Source organism: Phaseolus vulgaris, chromosome 7, assembly GCF_051622355.1.
Source record: "Phaseolus vulgaris cultivar YP4 chromosome 7, ASM5162235v1, whole genome shotgun sequence".
NCBI lineage: Eukaryota > Viridiplantae > Streptophyta > Magnoliopsida > Fabales > Fabaceae > Phaseolus > Phaseolus vulgaris.
The window spans coordinates 48,065,640-48,090,294 of NC_143504.1; the positions used below are offsets into that span (position 1 = coordinate 48,065,640).

General features: G+C 31.4%; 4 protein-coding genes and 2 non-coding genes across 13 annotated transcripts in view; 1 reads left to right on the forward strand and 5 right to left on the reverse strand.

Moving 5' to 3' along the window:
* Window positions 1-338: 338 nt before the first annotated feature.
* LOC137829676 (uncharacterized) lies at window positions 339-4,875 on the reverse strand. 3 transcript variants are annotated; one of them, XR_016523362.1, is made up of 4 exons: window positions 2,892-4,254; window positions 1,158-1,365; window positions 926-1,080; window positions 339-836 (listed from the first exon to the last, which is right to left on the reverse strand). XR_016523362.1 is itself a non-coding variant. In XM_068636541.2 (4 exons), exons 1-4 carry the CDS (start codon window positions 3,677-3,679, stop codon window positions 574-576), a joined length of 1,389 nt encoding a protein of 462 aa, XP_068492642.2. In that variant the 5' UTR covers window positions 3,680-4,875; the 3' UTR covers window positions 339-573. The 3 variants fall into 3 exon arrangements, 2 of the variants coding, with proteins under 2 accessions (XP_068492642.2, XP_090161295.1); XM_068636541.2 differs by having other exon boundaries at window positions 926-1,055; window positions 2,892-4,875; XM_090305169.1 differs by lacking the exons at window positions 339-836; window positions 926-1,080; window positions 1,158-1,365 and adding an exon at window positions 2,619-2,790 and having other exon boundaries at window positions 2,892-4,704.
* Window positions 4,876-6,409: 1,534 nt separating this feature from the next.
* On the reverse strand, window positions 6,410-6,491 carry TRNAS-UGA (transfer RNA serine (anticodon UGA)). Its single transcript has one exon. It is a non-coding gene; the product is annotated as a tRNA-Ser (tRNA).
* Window positions 6,492-8,722: 2,231 nt separating this feature from the next.
* On the reverse strand, window positions 8,723-12,977 carry LOC137829677 (putative E3 ubiquitin-protein ligase RF298). Of its 4 annotated transcripts, none has more exons than XM_068636542.2 (4): window positions 12,756-12,967; window positions 12,434-12,482; window positions 10,246-12,160; window positions 8,723-9,502 (listed from the first exon to the last, which is right to left on the reverse strand). In XM_068636542.2, the coding sequence occupies exons 1-4, from the start codon at window positions 12,775-12,777 to the stop codon at window positions 8,963-8,965; spliced, it is 2,526 nt and encodes an 841-aa protein (XP_068492643.2). In that variant the 5' UTR covers window positions 12,778-12,967; the 3' UTR covers window positions 8,723-8,962. The 4 variants fall into 4 exon arrangements, with proteins under 4 accessions (XP_068492643.2, XP_068492645.2, XP_068492644.2 ...); XM_068636544.2 differs by having other exon boundaries at window positions 12,434-12,608; XM_068636543.2 differs by having other exon boundaries at window positions 12,434-12,649.
* Window positions 12,978-16,251: 3,274 nt separating this feature from the next.
* On the reverse strand, window positions 16,252-16,354 carry LOC150025960 (small nucleolar RNA snoR134). Its single transcript, XR_016514469.1, has one exon. It is a non-coding gene; the product is annotated as a small nucleolar RNA snoR134 (small nucleolar RNA).
* Window positions 16,355-18,955: 2,601 nt separating this feature from the next.
* Window positions 18,956-21,736, forward strand: LOC137829679 (methyl-CpG-binding domain-containing protein 4). The gene is made up of 2 exons (XM_068636546.2): window positions 18,956-19,171; window positions 21,075-21,736. Exons 1-2 carry the CDS (start codon window positions 19,118-19,120, stop codon window positions 21,564-21,566), a joined length of 546 nt encoding a protein of 181 aa, XP_068492647.1. The 5' UTR covers window positions 18,956-19,117; the 3' UTR covers window positions 21,567-21,736.
* Window positions 21,737-23,193: 1,457 nt separating this feature from the next.
* The window catches only part of LOC137829680 (piezo-type mechanosensitive ion channel component), a 35,436-nt gene continuing 33,974 nt past the window's right edge, over window positions 23,194-24,655 (reverse strand). For all 3 annotated transcript variants that reach the window (XM_090304637.1, XM_068636547.2, XM_068636549.2), the window contains 3 exons: window positions 24,004-24,151; window positions 23,762-23,906; window positions 23,194-23,674 (listed from right to left, as the gene is read on the reverse strand). In XM_090304637.1, coding sequence (XP_090160763.1) covers window positions 23,539-23,674; window positions 23,762-23,906; window positions 24,004-24,151 — 429 coding nt within the window. In that variant the 3' untranslated portion in view covers window positions 23,194-23,538. The remainder of the gene's footprint in view (window positions 23,675-23,761; window positions 23,907-24,003; window positions 24,152-24,655) is intronic.

Sequence of the window (24,655 nt, forward strand, 5' to 3'; positions counted from 1 at the left end):
GAAAAACTTACACAAGCATTCACTTTTTTTTCTTTAGTTACACAAACAAACCCCGAGTATATGTTATCAAAAAACGTACAAAGTGACAGAAAAAAAACTCATAAACGTCATCTCATTAATAATAAATAATGATACTGTTTCTTACTAATTTTTAAAAAAAAATATTAATAGTGATGAACTAATTATACTTTCAATTCAAAAACAGGGTATCATAATCCTGAATTTTATGAACATTGTCAAAAAAGGACAAGCAAGAAATCACTGGGTATATTTTCAAAATTCTATACAATTATTTTTATAAAAAAAGAAAATTCATACATAGGAACATAGACAAGGAATGGCTAGTAAGAAATCACTTCATAGATTTTTAAAGTTCTTAATAAAAATCTATACAATTATTTTTGTGAAAAAATGACACACATCATGACATTACACACTCTTTTTTTGTCATATGCTTCTAAATCTATTTGAAGAAAGCTGTGTACAGAAGGTCAGGAACTAAAGAAAATGCCCCAATTCCGAAATAGTATCATCATCATACTAATCTAAACCAAGGGAACTCAATTTAGGTGTCTAAGTGTGTGTTTTCCAGATACCTTTTGAAGGAGTGGATTGTGTTATTTTTACAACTCTCTGTCTTGGTTGTTGCGTATTCTTTGTGACCTTTTCTTCAGGCTTCTCATTTTCCCTCACCACATCAACTTTCACTATGTGATGATCTGAAGTCCCTTTGGAAGAAAGAACTAAATAGGAACCAGGAACAAACTTGTATGGAGAATTTGATGATGATAATATGTAATCTACCCTAGTTCCGTACTTACATGTACCTTGGACACCTGCATAACATTAGTAATGATAGTAAGAATAATAATAATAACAATAACAATTAATAAGCATGTTTAGAGTTTGAAAATTGAGTTTGTACTTTGTCCCTTGGCAATCATGACAACGGACTCGCATTCCCCTGCATAGTCCTTAGCATCAGTGTAGTCTTTAGTCTTGAGATATTTCATCACTTCAACCTTTGGTGTTGGCTTTCCCATCTCTTCATAGTACTGGACCCAACAAAAAATTTGATTTCTACTTTTGTTATCAAGAGTGAGACCAAAAAGCAACAAAATAATAGAGGCATTTACTTTTCTGTCATGCATGTATACCTTCACAATATCTGTCCATCTTTCTTGGGAGTAATCCGATTCATCTAGTGAATTAAGGCCTCCAGCTAAGATGTGAGGCTCATCACTGGATTGGATTATTGCATTTACCTGCTTCATTCGCCAATTCTCATCAAGATGATCAAGATGGGTACAGTACAAGTTAAGTTCACCTACTTGAGGCACATCAATAGTGGCCTTCAGAACATTCCTGTGGCCAAAAACTTAATCAGTCACATTTTTTTGCATCTCATGCTCATCCTTCTTGTTAAGTCATTTTCTAACCACAATGCTTTCAATCAAGAATGCTTCAATCCTTCTAGCTAGCTTGTTTACACGGGTTGGAAAATTTGAATAGATGGTCATTATTAGCAATAGATGACGCCTTTGGTGGAGGAAAGTAAAAAGTTTCTCAATATAATTATGATGAACTTGAGCAAGAAAGAAAGTATTCTGACTTTTCTCCCACCCCAGAAAAACTGTACCTCATTTGCATCAGACAAACTTACTCCACACCAAACTACACTTATTTTATGCTGCGCACAGTGCAAGTTTCGTTCTTTAAAAACACGAACCAAATAGATTTACATTTTAGAGTTGTTTATAGTATTCAGGGAAATAAGCCACCATTTGTATTTGGGGAATCTAAAAGTGTATATAAAACAAGAAGAAAAGGGTGAAATTGGTGTTCCTTGGTTGGAATATTTGGTGACTTATACACCTCTAAAAAAGTCCGATTGAGGTTGAAAATAAAATATAAGTGTGAAGGGAACATTGATGAATGGTGACAACAGAGAATCCCCATATGGAGTAGGTGGGGAAGAAACCTGCATCGCTGCCTACAGCTATTACAGTTGGCATGTCGTGCATTTGTCATTGCCGTTGCCACGTACAAGAAAACAAGGAAAGAATCTAAGAGCAGTTTTAGAATTGATGTTAACGCTAAACTTTTTGCGTAAAGCTAAATGGAGGTGGATCATTGCTTAAGCATTGGTTTGAAAGAGTGAGAGTAGTTAGTGAATGAGAAAATCTTGTGTATGGCTTTTGGAAACTTCCCATGTGTTAGTTTGAGAATTCTTTTTTTGGTTCAAAAGTGCTAGAATAATTGCTCCTTTATGAGCAGAAAAGTGATTATCTTTTCATTTTTCTTTGCAATGACAAGCACGAAGAAGCTTCTTCGAAATACATACAAGAGCAGAGAACCAAAAGGTGTCGTAACTTTACTTCTTTTTCTTTAAAAAAATATTTTAGTGTGCTCACAATACCTGCTACATGTATTTATTTAATGATAGAATAATAAACGCATTTTAATAAGCGTTTCAGACTCTGCAGGAAATGGGTTAGAATTAAGTGTAGAAATCAATTATTTTAAAATAATTTATTTCAAATTCAAATGTTTAAATATGTAATAAATAAATAAATGTACTTATAAATTTAATTTTTATGTATTACGAATTAGCAATATACTAACCAATCACAAATCTCATTTTTAAAACAGTTATTACAAAATCATCAGACTAGTTTAGTTGATAAGACAGTTTAACAATGAAAGAACTAAATTAAAATAAGTAAAAATAATATTCGTGTGTTTCTTTGAACAATCAAAACTACTGTGCCTCCATTGCCGAGTTCAGTCCTGTTCCATTCCAGTGACCCAAAAAAACTTAACCTTAACATAAACAAAGAAACTGCAGAAACGCAAATGATGAAAGTGAAAAGTTAGTTAAAAAAGCTGACCTGAAATCAGTTTGATCGAAGATTTGGTGAGAAACGCAGCGTTTGATGGGCCATTTGGACAAGACAGCATTGCCGTACTCGGGTGCCCAGCTTTCGGCGAAGACGTAGTTCATTCCCAGCGCCGCAGCCAAATCAGACAAAGGCTTCATCCCATTCTCTTCCTCAGCCTTCACATCTTGCAGACTCAAAACATCTGCATCCACTTCCTTCAGAACATCAACTACCGTTCTGTTACTCACGTGGGCCCCACCTCCCCCCCACGACCACGCCTTCAACCCCTCCTTGTCGTGTTCCGAGAAGCTCGATTGTCGGCTTCGCAGCAGCGAAATCTCGTTGTCTGGCAAATTTATGGAAACCCTCATCTTCTGTCTGCTACCAACGCTCTCCTCTGCTGTCTTTTTCACTGATTGCGACTGCTTCAATATGCTTCTCGGCCGCGAATTCGCCTTCGAAGCGACGCCGTTTTGCTCCCCCAACTCGCGTGCGCCTTTCGGGAGCGCCGGGGCCATGGAGAACAGCGCGGCGTTGAACGTCGCCACCCGGATTGGCTTCGGAGCACCCAATTGCGCGTTGGGATGAACCGTCGCGGAAAGGTTTGGGCTTGGCTCGGTTTGGGCCTTTGGGGCGCTCTTCTCGAGCTTGTTGATCACTACCACTTTGGGCTTCGAGCGGCGGCGAATTGGACACCGGAGACGGCGGAGGAGGCGGCGGAGGTTCTTCTTGAGGAGCTTGAGCATGGTGGAGAAGCGGGCGTGTGACAAAAGAGGGTCTGGCCTTGGGGAGATCATAAATCAATTGCAGAGTTGTGATTTTTAACTCTGTATTGTGGTGACGTTTGGCAAGGCATGGATATCGTGTGGGAAGGGAAGGACTAGGTGGATAACATACAGTGGCTTGGAAGGAAAAAAATGAAGAAACAAAAACGGAGTAAATAAATAAATAGTGAGATGGATTAGATTAGGAAGTAGTAGTTGAAGGCTTGCTTTGGTTTGTGTTGAGAGAGTTGAGTAGAAAAGGGGAATGGTGGCATTTGGCATTTGTGAACGAAATCTTAGGGAAATGGAATAGTTATCTCAGGAGAATGCCATAATTCAGTAAGAGAGACAGGAAAAAGGAGAAACGGGAGATGCCTATGGATATGGTATGCCCACTGTCATCTTCATCCCCAACTGCTACCAAAAAATATAAGATTATTGGTCTGCTTTTGGTTGTGTTGTGGACACAACACACGCAAAGCCAATATCATGTAAAACTTGGGGATGTAGTTTAAACTTGGTGCATTTTTATTAATCATTTTGAATAGGAAAAAGTTAATCTGAATGTATAGATTGAAATTGGGAAGTTCACAGCTTTGTCATAACTTATAAGGCAGGTATGGGTTTCATATTTTTATAGTTTTTCTTGTTTGACTGAGACAGAGAAGTAAGGGAATTAAGGGAATGAAAGGAATATTAATGGTAATAATGAGAGTAAATTAAATGAAGAAAGAAGAGAAAGTGGAGTGAGATTCTTCTTTGGAAACAGGAAACCCGGCGTACCCATCTCCAATGAACCTAACTACCATTACCATTTTACAGAATAATCTCAAGAGTTAAAAGTGTGAAGTTGTGACTGTTGACTCTGACTCAGACTCAGTGTGCAGCTGTGAGAACTTCTCTTGTGTGATCAAAAAAATCAAAAACAATGGAATGTGAGCTGGTCTGGGACCCCATTTCATGAACTTAGGAAGTTGGAATGGACTCAAACACCTTGTCAAAGACCAAATAAAGCTGGAATACCTCACCTTTCTCCACTGCTTTTAGCTTCCACCTTTCACGCCAAAATCAAAAATATTATTATTTTTATTTTTGGTCACAAACTTACAGAAGATTCAAATCGAAGTTCATACTGAACTAATAGACTTGTATGTGCCTAAGTATATTATGCATAGAAAACAATATAATAAACACAGGAAGGTCTGTTTCACAATGTACCCTACACGGTTACACTGACAAAGGAATGTATTGTTTGCCATATAATGTAACACTAATCATCACGTATAGTCACTTTCTAAAGGAAAAGAAGAAGCAGAACAAGAATTCTGAAAGAGAAAGGTGGAGTAAAACTACCAAAATTCTTCTTCAAATATTGAAATACTTTAATAACTTGTAAAACAGGTTGACTTAGATACTAGGATAAATTGAAGTAGATTTTACAGTTTTTTATTTAAGTGGTGGGATTTGTACACTTGTTTTCCCATTCATAGAGAGGGCTATGCCAATGTGAGCTTGCATAATAGTGTAACAGTGATTCTATAAAATCTAGAGAAATAAATGGTATCCACATGTGTTGGGTATTTGAATTGCTAGATATCTTTGGTGTATATTATCAAGGTTCTTTTGTATCCACACGTTAATATTAAAATTCTAATATTAAACCATATGTTATCTACATTCTTATACAAGACATAAATTTAAATAAAATTATATGAATGTGATTTAATCCAAAATTAATTTAAATTTGTGTTATTTCTTAATTTTTTTAGTCATCTTAGATGATTTTTCCTACTTTAAGAAAATTCTAAATAAAAAATTAAAAATAATATAAAGAAGTATACTTTAAACTTAACTCAACCTTATAAACCTGATTTATAAGTGAGATTTTACTCTAAATAACTATAATTAAATTAAGAGTTGAACTTTAAATCTTACTAAATATTGTGAACTTATTAAAAGTTAAAAGTTTAAGGTTTAGGATGAACTTTAAAAAAATAAAAATTTAATATAATGTAGTAAAGGTTAAGTGTGTTATAATTATACTTATTAAATTTTCTTTCAATTTAATCTCCAATCCTATTTTTTCATTTAAATTCTTTTTGTATTATAATTTATTTATTTTTTAATTGGTAGGTGGAAAATTTATTTTGACGTGATCTGCAATTAATTATTTAAAGATATTAAATAATTTTCAACATTATTTTCAATTTTATTAAATATAATTTTCAAAATTAATCATCTTTTAATTTTAATTCATAATTATTATTTTTAAATTAAAATAAGGATATTTTAGTATATTATAACATTATTCAATTATTTTTTTTCCATCATATCAACTAAATATACTGCAAACCTTTTTCTTATTTCCCTTTTTCTTAGTCACTTTTCAAACTTTTCCTTTTCCTTTTTTTTTCACTTTCTTCGAAATTCAAACAAAGTGATAAAAGAATATAAAGAGAAAGTAAACGATAGAAAGAAGGGATATTTAGTTTAATGTAAAGATAATGAAATTTAGTAAAAAAATTATTACTACATATAATTGATTTGATTGAATGAAGGTTGGTATAATGTTTTTAAATGTAATGCTAGAATTGTTCTTAGGACTATTTTTTAAAATATAAATTTTTTAGTTAAAAAAATATTAGTTGAGAAAAAAAAATTATTTCTTAAAAAATCAATAAATTAAATTATTTAAAAAATTTAGAACCTGAATATTAGTTTGGTTTTAAAATATTAAACTCTGCTGAAATCATAAAAAAATGTCGTCGACAGCAGGGTTCGAACCTGCGCGGGCGTAGCCCAACAGATTTCAAGTCTGTCTCCTTAACCACTCGGACATATCGACAAGTTGTTATTTATTGCTACACTAAATTATAAGACCAAACTCTCATTAAAGAGTATAATTAGTAATTAAATAATGTGACATTTTAAGGTAATATATTTTAATTTCAAGAAAATTTCACTATATTTTATTTTCATTTTATACCGATGAAAATTGTAACATCCTATTTTAGTAATAATAATACGATCAAACTAAAATAATATAAAACATTCATACATATAATACAATATACAACCTAACTTTTCATTTATAAAGACTTACAAATTACTCTAAATTTTTTTTAAAATAATATATATATATAATAAAAACTTAAAAATATTATAATACAAAGACAAGCTAAAAAAAAAAGTTACATAACTTCAATAATATGTAAGTTTTACACAATTTTTTAATAAATAACTCATACACATTTATTTATTGTTTATTAAAGACATTAAAAAATTTATACTCAACATTAAAATACTCAATAATTTCTAAAAAAATTATTTAAAGTTTGAACATTTAAAATTAGTATCTATCAATTATATATAGAGTCATCAATTACTAAACACAAATAAAACAATATATTTCATTAGACACCTATTAAATTGTAGTAACACTTCATCCTTGAATAGGTGATAAAAAAAACTCCATCAGCACTTAATAGATTATCATCATGTCTTATAATTTAAAATTTACTTTATACTACAAATAATGTTAGGTTATTCTCACACTAACTATCTCTTACGTATTAAACATTGAAGATCTTATATTTGGAAAATAAGATCAAATTATAATATATAAATAAGAGAAAAATCACTTTACAAACTCATCTCGTAAGGATTTACTTTTTAATATAGTATTAAAATTTATTGAATCAACCGGATCACTTACAAATATTCAGTTTCATACTCAAAATATATATATATATATATATATAAAAGATATGTATTAAAAATCTCTCATCGACTAGATATAAAATTAATTTTGGGTGTGATTTCTAATATCTGAAGGTGTATTTATGTTAAATTTTTATTATGTTTGAATTACAATTTTTCTTTAAATAACTGTTGGTTTATGGTTTAGTTCACATTATAACTTAAACTATATTTAAAAATCTAAAATCATAGATTTTAATGGTAAATTAAAAGGTGAATGATGAAATAAATAAATAACGACCGCATAAAAAAAATTACACATTTTTGGATTGAATCAATCAAGTTGGTTCTTTAGAATGATGTGCTCTTTTTGTAGTTTGTAATTCTTATAGAAACATTTTTTATAAATTATTTTAACTAATTTTATGAAAATATGTTTACGTAAATACATTTATACAGTTAAAAATATACGCATTCCTGTGCTCGTGGCAAAAGAGTTCGATATATCAACATAAAATATCTGACATTATCAATCAATAGAAATTACCCTAAATATGATTTTTAAAATATTCATTACAAAATTATATAATTGTTGTCATATATGACAATTCATATAGTGTATATTTATACTGCTATCAATACATTCTAATTAAATTAAGAATATAATACATATAGGGTTTAGGGTTTAAGTGTAAAATACATTTATACTGCTATCAATACATTCTAATTAAATTAAGAAAGGAAAATTGAGTTATTTAATTTAAAATTTAAAGAAACTTGATTTTTTTTTAAAATCTAAAATTGCGTATAATTTAAATTAGAGGCAGAAAAAAGAATGAATAAAACTTTAATATTAGAAAATTCTCATGTCATGCAAGAACAATATTCTGCTTTGTAAATTGGGAACAGAGAACAGGATCTATATGGCAGCGAGAATGTGAGATTTTCTTTAAACACCTTTAAGTAAGAAAAATATAAAAAGATAAATATCTTTTAATAAACTTAAATTAATATAGATACAAATTAAAAAATTTATCTAAATAAAACTATAATGGCAAAATTTGAAAAAATATAATAGTAAAATATGAGGGGGGAAACCTTGATTAGAAAATGTGTGAAAGGTAAAAAGTCGATGGAAAAATGAGCAGTAAAACAATACTTAAATGGTAAAATTCGTAAAATGCGATTAAAAATGCAAGTAACTGGGTGATTTAAGTTAGAGGATAAGAAATAGATTGTCTAAACCAAAATAATTGTATGCATCAAGGGACAAAAATGGAGAGAACCTCACATACCTGCACGAAGAAAAGAAAGCAGAAATAGATATTGGAGATGAAGAGGCATGACTCCAATAACTGAGTGATAGAAGACCTACTATAATTCAAGATACTCTATTATATAAAAACTCATTGTGCTGATTTATGTTTCGAAATGTAAAAGCATAAACGGTCTTTACACTCAACTGTCCCTTGGGACAGTTCTTTCTTTGTCTATTCTGTTTTTGTTTCTTGTTTATTTCCTTTTGGTTTTGGAAGGGAAGGGAAGGGAAGGGAAGGAGGAAGCACAATGTATTTCTTCTTCACGATTCCCATTCATTCGGAAAGTCTATACTATCATCTAATGCCGAGCAAATCTAGCAAGAATCCTACGTTGGATTGGGGTCCTACATGAAGGGCACTCTTTCATCCCTTGCTTCTCATGGAGCTCATTGCATTCAGGACACACAACCTGATGTGAACATGGCAGAAAAACTACTGACATCTCCTCTGATAGGCACATGACACACTCCTGCTCACGCCTCAAACTTCCAGCAGCCAACTTGTCATGGCAGCTCTCCATTGTTTGAGACTCATTTGAGGTCTTGTTTCCCTTCATGTTTGGAGTACTCTTTGTTCTTGAGAAGCTATCATTCCTTTCCTCAACACATCTACGAAGTGCTGCTATTTTTTCAGAGTCAGATTTTAGTTTCAAGTCAACCAACTCTTTCTCCACCTTTCCAATATCTTCCACATATTTCTGCAGATCCCTAGCAGCCTTCCTTCTAATTATATCCTCCTCAGATTTCATATGCAGCTCACGTTGTTCTCTCTCCTTTTTAATGGATGCAACCTGAGAAAGGAGCTTTTCTTTCGCAGCTCTCTCTTTTGCCAATCTACCCTGTAACATTTCCACCGATTGTGGTATAGCAATAGAATAATAAGCTGTTTGAGTACCCATTTTAAACAAAGGGGACACGGATATAAAAGAAAAACTATTATTTAAAAGGCACTTGTATATATATGTAGACGAATACAAAGGAGGTGTATTATTGAGAAGCCTATTTCTATACAAGAGGAGCAAATCTTAGCTGCAAAACTAAATATTGACGTCCAAGGGATTATTAAAAGAGACTTGGTCACACAACACAAGACCATTAAGTCACATAACTTCGTCTTTTATCTTGACTATTATTGGTAAGATTTAATGATTAATATTTGTCTCTTACTCTTACATAAAAACTAACCCTCTCATTCTACAAAATCTACTCTGTGATACCCAACAAACAAAAAAACTTGCAAGGAAGACTTGTGCGATAGATTATTGAATGCGCACTGTTACTATACTTCTGTTTAATCTGATTCTAGACTTAGCACCTCTTCCATGTTGCCAGTACATGGCTATAATTGTCAACCACGTATACGTAGACTAAAAAATGTATATATATTTATTTCAAAGTATCCATGAGTGTTCAAGGTGCCTAAATATTTCCAACATAGGTGCATAAGGTTTGGAGTAGGACTGTCAAAGTAGAGAGGCAGACACTCAAGATAGACGTTGACAATACATACAAGTAAACTCCACAGATTTTTTCAGACATATCTTGATATTTGGAACTAAGTAGTTTCGTATTTATCACATACCTCAATCTTGGCTTGAAGATTTTTCTCTTTGTGTAGCTCCTGTTGCAGATTAAATAATTTGTGCTTCTCTTTCTCAAGGTCATCTCGAAGCAAACTGTTCTGGCCTTCCCATGACTGGGCCTGTTTAAGAGCCGTCTGCTCACTCTCCAGTGCTTGTTGATGGCTTGCCATTGACTCTACAACCCACAACTTAGCAGCATCCAACTCCTTTTTTAGCAAGGAGTTTTCTGCCTCTAGCATGAGAGCAGCAGAAGCAGCACTATCAATTTGCCTTTTCGTATTTTCCATGGCATTCTCCATTTCAGATATCCTCTTCACAGCAGTCTCCTGCGCAAGTTTCTTTTCCTTTTTCAACAGTTCTGCGTCTTGCTTTTCCTTCCTCAGAGTTTTAAACTCAGGCTGTAGTTTCCCAAGCCTATTCGTAACCTGCATAACCTTCTGATTTGTCCAGTTGTTCCAACCAAGTAGCTCATCCTGCAATTCTTGCAATCGAGTTATCAACTTCAAAATTAGCTCATCCTTCTCATCTCGCGGGACATACTTACCCAAAGCCTCATCAAACGGAATATCAGCACAGTAATCAAGAATCTTGACAGAACAGCTTAGCTCAGATTTTGGTTTGGATGTACTGGCACGTGTTGAAGTTTTTGCATTCACCATGTGAGTACAAGATATTGTACTCTTTGCAGGTAATGTTCCAGAGTTACCTCCTGCAGATAAAGCAGATGCATCACTGCTTGAAATATGGCATGTTATATTTGCAGAACAAACTCCTTTCGTGGTTAGCAAATTTGAGGAGCCACATTTCATTTGCTGGTTAGGAATTTCAGATGGCGGCTTGAGTCTTTTTTCAACAACCAAACTACCAACACTTGTAATCTTCCCTGATTTAAAACCCGCTTTTCCACAATTCCTGTAAGTTTTCTCCATGTGAAAGAACTTCTGCCTAAGTGCTGCTATTTCTTTTCTGGTATGCCGCTTAGAGCAAGATCCAGATTTACATTCGTGGGAAGGAAAACCTGATGTTCCGGAGGATTTCTCTGCAGTAATTGGCAATGATGCATTCTCTGCCTTAAGTTTTACTCCTCCTGTAGCAAGAGAACTTTGGTTGTTGGGTGAATTAAGGAAGCTTCCAAACTTAGGTTCTCCAGACCTTTGATTCTGGTGATTGGAGGACAAATCCTTCTGGAGAGTTGGTGAACTGCAATTGGAAACTGCATCAGAGCTTTGGACCTCCGACTTAGATTGTAGACTGGAAGAACTGGTAGAGTTTTCCGCATTACAAACAACACCTGGACGGTCTTGCACTGCACAGGCTAGTGAAAGGTTCAAGTCACAAATCAGTAAAACCCACATTGCTTCACCAACTGTCAAGGAGGGTCTGACTTCACGAACTACACTGATCATCTCCACCATGGTGTAATGCAGCAGATGCTGGAAACTCTCAAATACAAAATCTGTCGCATCTTCTTTCCCCTTCAAAACATTCACCGTCTGATCTACAATATTTGTGACAGGATCTCCTTCCTCAATGTACAGGGCCTTCCTTGAAAGGGACATTTCAACCAATTTTTCATCAAAACCTAATTCAACAACCCTTTTGAGTGCACACCTGAAAATCGCTTGCAAATTAGACAACAGCAATTCCTCAAGCTGGCTTGCAATAGGATCACTCCAATCCAAAAGCTCACGCATTTGCAGTTCATTTTCTCTACTAAACAACTGCGACCACCACTCTGATGGACTAAATTCATTTAAGCCATTTTGTGAAACCGGCATTTCATACCGAGGGAACTCAAACAACGGTAAACTAGCAGGAAGTATAGAAGGATGAGCTAATTTTCTCTTGTTCTTACACCCTTTATCCTGTCTGTCCTCCCCATCACCCGTTTTATCCATTTCAGGAACACTTACACTGAAACCCACAAAACATTTGCGTGTCAATTGAATAAACAAACTATAGGTCCAAAAAGTGCGTAAACAAAGGAATAAGAAATTGACAGTGGGGTTGGGGGAGGGGGAATTCAAAGAAAACATTGACACAGTAAAATTGGGAATAAAATCCATACAGAATTAACACCAATTCAAAATTAAACCTTTTAAAACAAGACCAGTTGATAAAATCTACTTTCACATAAAAGAAAACCAGGGACCCCAATCTAACAAGAGAAGGCCAAGAAAACCATACCTTGGCCAGGAGCCGCAAGACTGAGAACAAAATGAGGAACTTCCTGTATCTAAGACTCAGAAAGAAGACCTAGTTAGACTTGAAACTCTTTAACCAAACAGCTTGTGGGCAGGGCTTATATAGTTCAAGCAGAACAGGGAATGGAAGCCAAGTGCACCCACATACCAATCAAACACTGACAACCCATAACACAAACAATGAAAACGTGACGGATGCCTTCCAACAAGGCACACACAACAGGGTTATTGAAAACAGAAACCAAAAAAAAAATTCAGAAAATCAAGAAACTTTAACTTGGAATCAGCAAAGAAAGCAAATGTACCTGACGCATGCATTGTTTCCATAGGAAACGTTACGGAAGAGGATATTAATTTAGGTTGGCGATTATGGCGTCAAGATTTTTGCTTAATACGCAGTGTATGTGTGCAGCCACAGTTCTCACTCACAAGTTTCTTTGGGTTCTTCTGGGTTTTGGAATGATCCTCTTTCATACATAATACTGCGGCTATTCGTTTAGGCGCTAACAACTACTCTACTTGCGGTTAAACCTTCTTCTCTTTTTATACCCAACCTAATACCCTCATCTACTGCATCTTTTCATTTTCAAATTCAATTTTTTTTTGCATTAAACACCAAATTTCAAAGTTTTGAAGAAAAAAAAAAACAAATGTTAGGGATACATAGACTACATTTTTCAATGAATCTACAGTATATTTCAATTCAAAGTAAATAGCTAAGAAATTAAAATATTGAGGTTTATTTAAAAGAAATGTTCTTTTTCAACGAATATTTTTTTATGACAAATTAATGTTTATTTTTGGATTTTATTTTAATAATTAATAACTGCGAGGATTAAATTAAATGATTTTTTAAAGATAATGTTTAGTTCATTAAATAATTTAATATTTTCTTAACTTTGTTTTGCTGTAATTAATTTCTGCTCGTTTCTTTACTTAAAAGAATAAATTTAGCTCTGACTAATTCAACATGAAAATTAAATGACCTTATTTACCGAGGAACACTCACACAATTTCTTCGTTTATAATAATACAATTTGAGATTTTTATTTTTTTTTAAATATTATTAAATATCCATCATGTGTAAAAATTAAAATAAATATATTAAAGAAAAGCATTTTAAGTAACTATTTTCAACAAGAGTTTCTTTAGAATTTTTTTTCTTTTAACTTTTTCTTAATATTTTATCTCTTTCAATCTATCATCATTATTTATTATACATTTTAATTATATATAAAATAAAGAGTTATGACATGTAATATAGAAGATAAAATATTAATTTCTTTATATATTTTATGTTAATTAATAACTAACCATTTTCTCTTTATTATAACATCTTTGTGCATGTTAGCATGATTTGTGTAATATTTTTTTTTCCAGCTTTTGTTCTATTTAATGCAAACCTCAAGCAGATTAGTTTCTATGTACGCAAAGACACATGTTAGGTTTAGGTAATGAATTTTTATTATAATTGTTTCGATACTGAATTTTTAAGATGATTATTTTTTTTCAGAAAAATTGAATATTTTAATTATAAAATATATTATTGTGATAGAAAATTTTAGAAGAAATTATTATTTTTTTAATTTGAGAACAATTTAAATATTTTTAAAAAGTATAACTTTTTTAGTAAACTTATTTATACTCTTTCCCAATGAGTAATATATCAATACAAGAAATGATACCTCACTAGGTATGTGCACACAACATACTTTCCTTCAAAATATCATACCATCCTATATCATACACTTGAATCTATTTATGTATTTTAAATTGTGTTGATAACCATTAAAACAATTATATACAACCTAAAATACATCACAAATACAAGTCATGTAATTTCTCATAATTATTTAAACATAAATTTTTTCTTTATATAAAAATTAACTTATAAATAATTGTTTGTGCCAAAATCATGTGAGATGAAAGGTTTGTCTCACTTTAATTTATCTTGAGCAATTTTTTTTTTAGCAAAAATTTTCTAAAGGATAAAAAGAATGTGTCCCTTTTGTTTAAGCTACATAATGTCATTTGAGTTATAAATACTATCAATAAATTATTTCTAGCTAAAATCCAATACAAAATCAACATCCTGTTTCATTCACAACTTTACTAATTTACTAGATTCATCAGTTTATATTTCTAACATTAACATCAAATTTATTTCACGAATCTGGTTTCAAAATTTACTACCTCAAGTTCATGAGCAATATATACATTCACCTAAATAACTAAGAAAATTCAATCATATATACCAATTTAACATCACAATAAAAATTACATATTTTCTTCTCAACCAACTATCAATAACTAGTTAAATCTTCTATTCTCAACTCACACCAACATTCCGATCAATTTAAAATAAAACTAATTAATTAATTCTCCTTACCTATTTTCAAAGATCCTTAAAAAAATATTTTAAAGAATAAGTTAAGTTAAAGATGTTTTAACTTGCTCGTATGAAACTTGATTAAAAAACATAATACATCACAACAACATAAACTAATATGTATTAATTTAATCAATATCACAAAAAATACTTATCAGAAAAAAGGTAAAAATATGTCTCTATCATCTTATCTTCCAATTTTCAAGTAGTGTCACAAGTTTTCACATTCCACAACCTTTTTACCATAATAATATTTCTACTCACACTTGCCTTATCGAATGATCTTTAAAACTCATTGGTTTAGCTTCATATGATAGATCTTCAAATACTTGAACCTCATCAAGTTTCAACAAATGCTTTGGATTTGACACATACTTCATCAATCACGATACATTAAAAAATTATGTAGATTAGCTAGAAAAGGAGGTAAGACAACCTCATAAGTCATTACACCTATCTTTATGAGAATCTTGTATGACTTGATGAACTTGAGAGTCAACTTCCTAAACTTTATTTCTCTTCCAACACCTATGGTAGGAAAACCTTAAAAACATATGATCACCAACATCAAACTTCATAGGTCTCTTTCTCTTATATGCATAAAATTTCTTCCTACTTTAAGATGTCTTCATCTTTTCCTGTATCAATATAATATTTTATGTTGTTTGCTACAACAACTCTAGTCTCACCATAATATTCTCATCATCTTGGTGTCAACAAAGAGGTGTTCTACACTTCCTCCCATATAGTGTTGTATTAAGGGTAATCTCAATGTTTTCTTCGTGTTATTATATGTAAACTTCACTGAAGACAAGATCTTATCCTAGTCACCCAAATTATCTAATACACACATCCTTATTCTAATGAATGAATTGTCCTCTTTAATTCCCCATTTGTTTGATGATGGTAATCTAAATTAAGCCTTAAATGAGTACCCACCTACAAGTTATACTAAAACTTAGAAGTGAGTATAAGACTCTATAAAAAAAACTATATTAGTAGGTGCTTTATGCAATCAAACTATCTCTTAAATATACAATTGTATTAACTTAAGCATAAATATTCTTAAATCAACTAGCAACAAATGAGAACTCTTTATACAATTTTGTTTAAAATATATGTAGATGTTTGAAATGGAGTAAGGTATTAATTAAGATTTTAGTTAATAGATATTTTTTTTTTCTATAGTACTTTGGATTTAATACCATTGTTGAGAGATATTGAGATCATGAATAGACTTTTGTATGTTAAATTATAAAATTGATAATCTGGGTTATGAATGTGATTTTAATCAGAATAGTCATTTTCTCATAGTTATTATGAATTGATATATGAGCTTAATGATGAGTTATATTGAGCAAATTAAAGTCATGCAAGCCTTTTTCTCTTTTTTTTTTCCTTTTTTTTATACGAAATTTTGTCGTTGTTTAGACACAAATTAGCCAAAGAAAAAATGAAGCAAAACTACAACATGAACGACATCAATTTGGCATGTGTATTGGGGAAGTCATGCTAGCCTTTTGAGTTGCTTAAAATTTGCAAATTCGTTATATTTATTTAGGTAAAGTTTTGAAACAAGTTGATCTTTCTACATGAAGTTGATTTTCTGGTATTTTTATTCAAGTGACAAATTTTCATTAAGTGAGTGAAAATATAGCAACAAATTAGCATTTGCTCTCAGCTCCATTTTTACTCAAGAAAAAATGGAGTAGAAAATTATCCATCCTCTCGGCCTTATTTTCGTTCAAGCAAAAATTCAAGCTAAAAGAAGTTCACTCAAGCTATTCTTTTTGTCGCTTTAATTGATTAAATATCAGAGTTAGATATAAATGTACATAGATTAGTAATTAATTTTATATGTGTGTGTGATGAATTTCATGTGACCAAATGTAAACATAGTTATTTTCAACGGTGAAATAGTATGTTGAAATGATTAGGTTGTGTATTAAATTTGAGATTCTTTATTAGATATCTTCACTCTAATGATATTAAACTCACATAAAGGAAAATATTAGATGATGAGAGTCAAAGGAGGTTTCTATGACCTAGTTTACAGTGTGAAAAAGAGTTGTATCTTGTAAGTCAATTGAATTTATCCTGTCATATGAATGGACTGAGTTATTGTCATGTAACTTTATTGTGGTGACAACTTAATGAAATTAGTATGACAATTGAAGATCTTTAAGTATAATTCAGCACACATTAAAGTAAGTGTATGTGATAATGATGTTTGTGATTTGTGACATGAGAGGTAACAAAGACTAAGAGTTACACATTTAATTTTGATATGTACTTAATGAATTTATGAAATGTGTATTCTTAAGAATGAATGAGATTTGAATGACTTGTATAAATTATGAAATTTTAAATATATGACCGAATATATGCATTTATATCAAATTTAGGAGGGAGTGAAGCTCATAAAACTGGATTTTAATGCAAAAGAAAGAAAAAAAAGGAAAGAAAATTCAAATGCAAAATAATATATTAAAAAATATTTTTTTATAATAGTAATAACCAAATAAAATATAAACAAATAGTAATAATAATATACTTCTACCAAAAAATAGTAACAAATGATAATAAAGTACTTGTCATACCTACTTAGTTTTTTTAAAACATTTTCTTTATAGATAAGAAAAATTAGATAAATTAGAAAAAAATTGGTCCAAAAGAATTTTAAACCATAATCTTTTAGATAAAAGATAAATAAATAATAATCACCAGACATTTAATACAATAGAATTTTGAAAAGCAAAATTTTAATTGCAGAGAATCTTAAAATTTATTATGAAATTACAAGAGAATCAACCCAAATGAGTTTACCTTCCAAACGAAGGCAAAATGAAAAAAGTATAAAGAAGAAAATTAAGAAAATCCTAATGCTATATTTTTCGAACGTTGTTGTCAAGCTTTGAAGTTCGATCCTTTCTTCATGAAGTTTGTATTCTTTTATAAGTTTTCATACTTAAGGATCTCGGAAAAATATGTTAATTCAGATTTTATTCACAGTTTTTAATTTTCTAGAATTCATGAATTTTGTTTCTTATTTAATTTTGAACCGTGAATCTTCATATCTTCGAGAGTAATTTTGCTTTCAATTATATTTATGAGATATTGTAAATTTTATTTTCTAATTTTTTAAGGTAGATTTCATTTTTCGATTTGATTTAGATAAACAATTTGAACTTTTGGTTCATTTTCCTAATTTTTTTATTATGTTATGGATTGATATTTGTAAATTATTTTAAATAAGTAACATTAATAATTTATAAATATAATGTTAAATTGTGTATAGATAGATTTTAGAAAGATTATTAATATTTACTAGTTTTATCTTGGATATTTGGGAACTTGTGTTATTCAATTATGAATTAGTTTTTACATTTCATAAAAGTTCATTTTAAATTTGGAGTGGATTAGTGTTTTGACTCGGTAGCTCACCAAGTCAATCTCATAACACTGTTTTGATTGCTTTTTTTTAAAATATTTATATTTATCAAAATTATAATAAAATATTACAATAAAATTATTATTATTAACCATGTAAATATTTTTCTGGTAATGAAAATATTAATAACAACATATATATACCACAATATATATCATTTAGTAATTTTCTCCTAATGAATAAAAAATAAATTATTTATTTATTCAATAAAATAAATAATACTTTTTTAATTTTTAAATATATATATATATTTTTAAATAATGACTATATAATTTTTTAATACTATTTTTTTAAATATTATTTTTTAAATTAATTATTCATACATAATAAAACTATAAATTATATTATATGTTAATCTAATAAAAATATGAATATACAATGTGTATTTCGCTAGTTATTAATAAAAATTATAATATCTATTCATATTATTAAATTTTAAAGTCTTCAAAATTAATTGATGTTTAATAAAATCATTTATATTTTCACCTTTCTTTTTCTTTCTCATGCTTTCTAATTTTTTTTCCAAATAAAAATTTACTATTAATTATTAAAAATATCTTCTTTTTTTCCTATCGCCCCTCTATTTCTTTCAAACCAAACCATCTTTGTTTTAACCATTTTCTACATTTTTTTTGTTTTTCCTTTCACTTCCTCTATTTATTTCCAACTAAATAATTTTTCATCCTTACATTTTTCTCTCTCACTCTCTCTTTTTGTGTTTTCTTTTTCACCTACCCTTCTTTACTTAACACACTTACATGACGTAAAATGGTGGATTTGGAAATTGTATTTTGCAGAGAGAGTTGAAGGGAAAGCAACTTTTGTGAATGAATGATATGAAGGGCGGTCAAGAAATCTCAAAAACACCATCCTCTTCCAAGGTACTTTTCTTCAACCCATTTTCTCTGTTTCTGATAATTTTGCAGTTAGGGTTTTCCGTGCACGAGATCCCCTGCTTTTCAACTTTGTCGCTTGATTCATTTTTCTTCACTTTTCATGGATTCGCTGTTAATAATTGTTTGTTCTTTGTATTGTAGATGAATCATATTATCCTGTCTATCATTCAATGAGTTGTGTATTGTTTTATTTAATAAAGCTACAAAATTTATAATGTTTTGTTATTTTTTAATGGGTATGACATATAGGTTGTTGTTCACTTTGCTGGTATGTATTGGTTTAGTGAGAAGGGTTCGGACCCCTTAAATATATAATGTTGTGTTTGATTCTGGAATTTACAATTCACAGTGTATGGAAAAAAAATATAATTGACCTATCCTAGGAAAATGGAAAAAAAAACTGTTAATGTGCTGTTTTGATTGATAATTTTAGATTAGTAAGTGTTCGAATGGGCGAGAGATGAGATGGGACTTCAGAAATTTCAGCAAGCTTTAGCCAAATTTGAGGACCTTGGGTGCATGGTAGTTAAATGGAGATACAAGTAGTGTATGGGAGAGCTGATTTTCTGTCTTTTCGTATGGTGAATAGTAAGATTCATAAACATTAAAAGATGTGACATATAATTAAATATATAAGATATGTAGAAATGCAAAGATGCAATTAATAACAAAACAACCTGAGTGTTGTATCTACATATATATACCTCATAGAAGAGGAACTTTTGAAATGAGTAGGGGACGTTTGAAATGACGCACCAGGTTCGCGGGTAAATTAAAATTAGGGCTTTTATTTATAAAAGCAATTAAAATTAAAATTAGGGTTTTTATATAATAATTCAAATTAAAATTAGGATTTTTACCAAAACAAGTCGCGGAATCGTGCGATTCGTATTACGATTCACACGATACAGTTGCGATACGGGACATGGTAATGACAACTATTGTGCTAATGTTACCTAACTTTTCCTGACATGGTAATGGCAACCATCCTTTCTGACATTTCAGAAGGAACTCAGATCCATGATGCTTCAAAGTCTGGATGACTGTAAGATTAACACAATAGTAGTTAATCAAGAGAGAGAATATTCACGTAGTACCTTAGTCGCCTGGGTTGATGAAAAAAATCCCAGGAAAAAGAACAGTGGCAAGATTTAAATCAACTTATCTGAGGGGATTTCGGCTTCATCCAATTTTACGGGGAGAATGCAAGATTCAAATCCTAGGATTCCCAGTAAAGTAAGCACCAGATTCACCGATCAATGGTTAATATATCTGCTGCAGAGAAGCAGAGGATCTATGTTCTTTCAGAGGTGGTGCGTTATTGCTCTGCCGTTGTATGCGTCTGTGGTGACACTCGTATCTGATATGACAGAAGGTGACTCATTTCTCATGCCTGTTTGTCGGAAAGCCCTGATAGGTTCCAGAGTCCAGACATTGATCTCAAATCTCCTGGGCCTATGGTTTTAGGAGTCAAATTAGATAGTGGTTATGTAACTTGTGTGTTATCCTCAGTTTATTGACCTGGCTGGGGTATCATTGGCCGGTTCTATTAACTAATTGAGGCAAAGCTTCCCTAAGTGCCTGTCGAGGTCAGCTTGTTTGGCTTAATTACTCTTAGCCCCTCAAGCATAGAGCCTGAAAAGTTGTAAGCGCTTGTTGAAGTTAACTTGTGCAACCAGTCAGCTTAGTTAGGAATTGATATTTGTTTGATAAACGTACGTATAAATTAATGTCTGTTTCTGTTGTTAAAAGGAATAAAACTAAATTCATTGCACAGCCAATAATGATTAAAAAAATTGAAACCAAAGTTTGCATATTTGACTGTTATTATTATTCTGTTTAGTAAAAAAATTTAATGCACGTTACTTTCTTAACTGCTGCCAAACAGAGAACACTGTCAAGTCAGGGTTCAGTGGATATATATGCGGCGCAATGCAAAAACTGCTTGAAATGGAGAGTAATGGATACACAGGAAGAGTTTGAAGAGGTTAGAAGTAAAGCCACCGAGGAACCTTTTGTTTGCAGCAGAAAGGCTAATGGTTCCTGTGATGAACCTGCTGATATTGAATATGATTCCACTCGAACGTGGGTCATCGACAAGCCTAACCTCCCCAAAACTCCACAAGGTTTTAAGAGGAGCTTGGTACTTAGAAAAGATTACTCGAAATTGGACGCCTACTACATCACACCTTCTGGCAAAAAACTGAGAACCCGCAATGAGATTGGAGCGTTTCTAAAAGATAATCCAGATTTCAAAGGTGTTACTGTTGCAGATTTTGATTTTTCTTCCCCAAAGATAATGCAGGACACCATCCCAGAGATAGTTGAGCAGAAGGATTCTTCTAACAAGAAAGCTAAGATAGCCAAAGGCGATGTTTGAGGAATATCATCTCAAGTTTGCATGATGCAAAATATGTTGATTATGGTTGGTTTGTAGTGTAGAGAGACTCTTGTAAAACCAAACCTGTCAGACAAATATTTTGTTCATGTGTTTGTATTATATTCTAATTTTAATTTTAATGTTAATGTTATTATTATGTTTAAAATTAACCGAAATTCACCCCAAAACCAAACAGATATTTACTGCTACATTTATGGTTTTCAAACATCGAATGGAAGGCCAAAGATATTACTGCATTCTTCTTATTATAAAACATGATAAACCCTATACCCTATACCTCTACTGTTTTGTTTCACACCAGACTTCTTCGTCTATTGTTTTCTTTTTTCCGTTTTTTAATCAACCTCCAGTTTCTTTGTGACCTTCAGGATTCCTTAAAATCCCCCTTTGTTTCATAAAGCAGTTGAGAATAAATTCGCTTCAGCAAAAGTGACTTCGGACCTGCACTCGAGTTCTTGCCATTGTTTTCAATTTGTTAATTACTTGGAATCATTGTGCGAATAAAGTAAAGAAACAATATGCTCACCTTGCAAATTATTTACTTTTTTTTAATGAATTTTATATTAAAAGCTAAAGCACTCTTACAGTTACATTAAGAAAAAAAGTATTGCTCCTTTCAGAAAAAAAGGGACTCTGCTTAAATGTGTTGGTAGTGCTTTGGATGGTGTTTGGTACATCTATTTAGGGGTTGAGGGAGGGGTAGTCCTGTCGTGTAATATGTTACAAGGTTAAACAAGTAAGGTGTGTGGTTGTGTTTCTATATTTATGTTAGACAGACTCAAGTATGGCGTATCTTTTTTTGTATTCTCAGTTTCGTAATTGTGGTAACATCTTCTATCACTTTCCTTCTTTTAATAGTTGTCCTATCTCTCAATATCTCTCAATTTTTGTTGTGTACGTGTACTCTTTTAATAATACATCTTTTCTTTGCTGAGAAAAAGAAAAATTCCTCTCTATGTTAACAATTAACAACATTGATGTCAATTATTAATAATTAAGGAGAGAAATTGAAATATATAATATCAATGATTACAAATACTTACGATTACTAATAAATACGCAAAATTATTAAAATAAATTCATAAAAGAACTTCAAACATTATCTAAATATTATACATTTTATGACGTTCTTATAATAATTATTTTTCTTGTTTATAAAGTTCAATATGATTTGATTACTTTATTGTATAACGGCTCAATGATCTGAACTTAAAAGGCATAAATGCATCACATTTATACCGCGTTCAAATAATTAAAATATCAATAAATTGTTTAAAATGTTCAGTATAATGACTTTTGTTATTATTTAGAACATATTTATGTTAAAAATAATAACTATATTAAATCCTACGCGTAAATTTTATATTAACATTTTAAATTAATTTTTAGAGCTAATAATTAAAATATATCTCAATTTATATTTCAATTTTCTATATCTTCTCAATTATATTATTGTACACTATGTTCTCTCCATGAAATGTAAGAGTTATTTTTAATGCATATAAAATCGAGCAGTAATGGTATTATTGAATCGATTTTATATTTTTCATTTAACTTTCGGTTAACTTAATCTTGCTGCTTTGATTTAAAGGTGAGAGAACAGGGGTTGAGAACAAAACACCACTCTTCTTGGTTAACTATACAAATTTTGTTCACTATAATTCTAGCATAGACACCGTATATATGATTTCTCCCTAAATAAGAGTCAATGTTGTGTACAAGAACAGTCATGAATCACGATGTTATCCCCCCAATCTGTTCAGAGAAATGTTGTGATCGCAAAATGAATTCCACACCAAAAATGTTGCAATATCAATCTTATCATGTAGGGCATCAACCAGTATCGTACTGCTCTGAACTCCACTTCCTTCAATGTGCGTTGCAGTCAAAATATGTGCGAGCATTGAATCTGGTTAGCTGTTAGTGACCAGAAAATGGTACACCCAAAAACTTAATCAGGTTTTGTGTACTCAAGCAGCATGTGCGGGGACCGGTATATCTTCACCAGAGTCCAGTAAAGGACCTCTTCCACTCCAAGCTCACCCTCAGCTCTAGCAGCATATATATCCTCGCATATGGCAATCAATCTACACAAGAAGCATGCAAGAAGTAATGTAATTTACCGCATGATGTATCATAAATAGGGCTATCTTCAGGAAAGAACTCTTCAGTACCTGTCACAGGAAGGTAGGTTCTCATAGGGAATTCTCATCCTTAAGTCAGAGCACTGGAGTCTGATAAAACGTCCAACAGCTAGAACAAAAGTTATGTAAAGCCCCCATATGCTGAACTTGCTGAGTGTGTCACCGAGAATGCCCTCTGAAGCAGTATTACAAATATTAGAAACATTGTATTAGGCAATATTATCAGGAAACAGAATGAACTATGGACACAAATAATTTCATGACCAACTTACGCGGTGGAGTCTCTTCAGATATTATGATTGCCATAGGTCCCGTCAAACCACCACAAAGTCCACTTAAATTTGATCGATTAATATCTCGGAATGTCCACCACTCAAATTGCTCACGATTAATGATGAGATCAGCACTAACAGCATTGGCCTGACAAATTGAAGTAGAAGTTTTTAATAGTAAATTTGGATCACTTGAGGAAAATGAACACCATCTCTCCTCCCTCGTCGTGAGTATCTCGTATTAAAAAGAAATAGTAATTTCTAATTTAAAACCAATTGTTAGAAGGAAAAGTTCCAGCGTTTACTGGAAAACTACAGCACTATAGGCTACAAAAGATGATTAACTACAAACGGTCACCCATGTAATGACAATATGCAGTTATTTTCTCAATTCATATGCAATCAACAGTTGAAGGAAGAAACTCAGAAAATTTAGTTGAAATAAAAGAGGGAAGGAGTGCACTGAAAAGAAAAATGTTAGAAACAAAAACATTTTCTTATGCCTTCCTACACACTACTTTTTTTTATTTCAGATTTTTTCTTTAAAAGTCATCATCTTAGGTATCATTATGAAACTTGACATCTTTTCCTACACACTAATTTATTAATAAAAAAATTATTAAAAACTTTGAATCATGAGAGAAGTTCACTA

Excerpts from the sequence above, each read along its gene's own strand:
- LOC137829676 (XM_068636541.2), bottom strand. The coding sequence starts at position 3,679 with ATGATCTCCCCAAGGCCAGACCCTCTTTTGTCACACGCCCGCTTCTCC. Across the intron at positions 1,056-1,157 it reads GATGGACAGATATTGTGAAG|TACTATGAAGAGATGGGAAA; the intron begins GTATACATGCAT and ends TGTTGGGTCCAG. Across the intron at positions 837-925 it reads CATGATTGCCAAGGGACAAA|GTGTCCAAGGTACATGTAAG; the intron begins GTACAAACTCAA and ends AATGTTATGCAG.
- LOC137829677 (XM_068636542.2), bottom strand. The coding sequence starts at position 12,777 with ATGGAAACAATGCATGCGTCAG. Across the intron at positions 12,161-12,433 it reads TCTTGCGGCTCCTGGCCAAG|TGTAAGTGTTCCTGAAATGG; the intron begins GTATGGTTTTCT and ends TGTGGGTTTCAG. Across the intron at positions 9,503-10,245 it reads ATCTTCAAGCCAAGATTGAG|GGTAGATTGGCAAAAGAGAG; the intron begins GTATGTGATAAA and ends GAAATGTTACAG.
- LOC137829679 (XM_068636546.2), top strand. The coding sequence starts at position 19,118 with ATGAATGATATGAAGGGCGGTCAAGAAATCTCAAAAACACCATCCTCT. Across the intron at positions 19,172-21,074 it reads AAACACCATCCTCTTCCAAG|AGAACACTGTCAAGTCAGGG; the intron begins GTACTTTTCTTC and ends GCTGCCAAACAG.